The sequence below is a fragment of the Nestor notabilis genome, unplaced genomic scaffold (genome assembly GCF_000696875.1).
Source record: "Nestor notabilis isolate BGI_N333 unplaced genomic scaffold, ASM69687v1 scaffold23297, whole genome shotgun sequence".
Lineage (NCBI taxonomy): Eukaryota > Metazoa > Chordata > Aves > Psittaciformes > Psittacidae > Nestor > Nestor notabilis.
The window spans coordinates 11,873-12,855 of record NW_009935465.1 but is presented as its reverse complement, the minus strand read 5'-3'; the positions used below and the strand labels follow the sequence as shown (position 1 = coordinate 12,855).

Below are 983 nucleotides of genomic sequence, written 5' to 3'. Positions count from 1 at the left end.
TCGGTGGTGGACTGGGCGCTAGAGCCGGGTTGGAGTCCAGCTTGTCACTGGGGTGCGGAGCCTTGTGCTGCTGCCTGTGCTCGCCGAAACACTGGTACGGGGGGCACTTCCCCACCTGAACGCGGTGCAGAAGTACCCGGAGATGGCTCTGTCCGAAATCATCCCCCAAGGCTCTTCCCATCGGCCGCGGTTGGGAGAGGCATTGAACACACTCATCTCTTTGCTGTCAGCAGGCACACAACGACTGCTGGTATTGAAGAGCATGTGGAAGTCAGAGTGTCCCTTTAAATAAGCCTTTCTCCTGATTTCATTTGTCCCCCGGGCCCCTCCCGTGATGCCGGGTTTCCCCCTTTTGATCCCTTTTCGTTTGCTGCTCGGTGTCTGTAACTGAGCGCTTTTAGTTTTCGGTCCTGAAAACACTCCACCCGTGTATAAAATGCCTGTTAGGAACTGGCTTTCACTTGTGTTCAGCTGAAACAGAGTTCTGTGGAATGAAGACTGTAGTTATTAGCACGTTCCCAATTCACATTATCAGTGAACAAATAAATATCAGAGCTCCTGAGCTGATTTTACAGACCTATTTCCAATTTAACAAGGTTTTAAGAAGGGGAACTGACTTGAAACATTAATTCTATCAATCACATGGATTCTTGTAGACGATCCCCATCTGGCAGAACAAACCCCATGGCTCAGCACGCAGCGTTGTCAGGAGAATCGGGTCAAACCTGCCTTTAAAGCCCTGTCCCAGAGCAACCTTTGAGGTAAGAACTCCTCAGGGATGTGGTGGTCTGGAGCAGGACACGGCGCTGTCGTGTGCTGCTGCTCGTGGCGGCAGAGCTGCGCTCCCCAAGCTCGTGGCAGGGTAGTTAATGTTAGATCTTTTAATTTCCTTTTAATTCTTTTCTTGTTGCTTGTTGGCATCTTGAAGAAGGTGCCTCCTCAAGTGCTGTCTGTGGGCTGGGTTAGAAAGCTAGAGGAGACAG

The 983-nt window shown here is 50.8% G+C and overlaps 1 protein-coding gene across 1 annotated transcript in view; it reads left to right on the top strand.

Annotated features, from left to right (window-relative positions):
- Nucleotides 1-656: 656 nt before the first annotated feature.
- MTFR1L (mitochondrial fission regulator 1-like) overlaps nucleotides 657-983 on the top strand; it is a gene marked incomplete at its 5' end in the record, with an annotated part of 8,053 nt that continues 7,726 nt past the window's right edge. Inside the window, one exon of the mRNA XM_010017872.1 lies at nucleotides 657-761. Within this exon, the coding sequence (XP_010016174.1) occupies nucleotides 657-761 (105 nt within the window). The remainder of the gene's footprint in view (nucleotides 762-983) is intronic.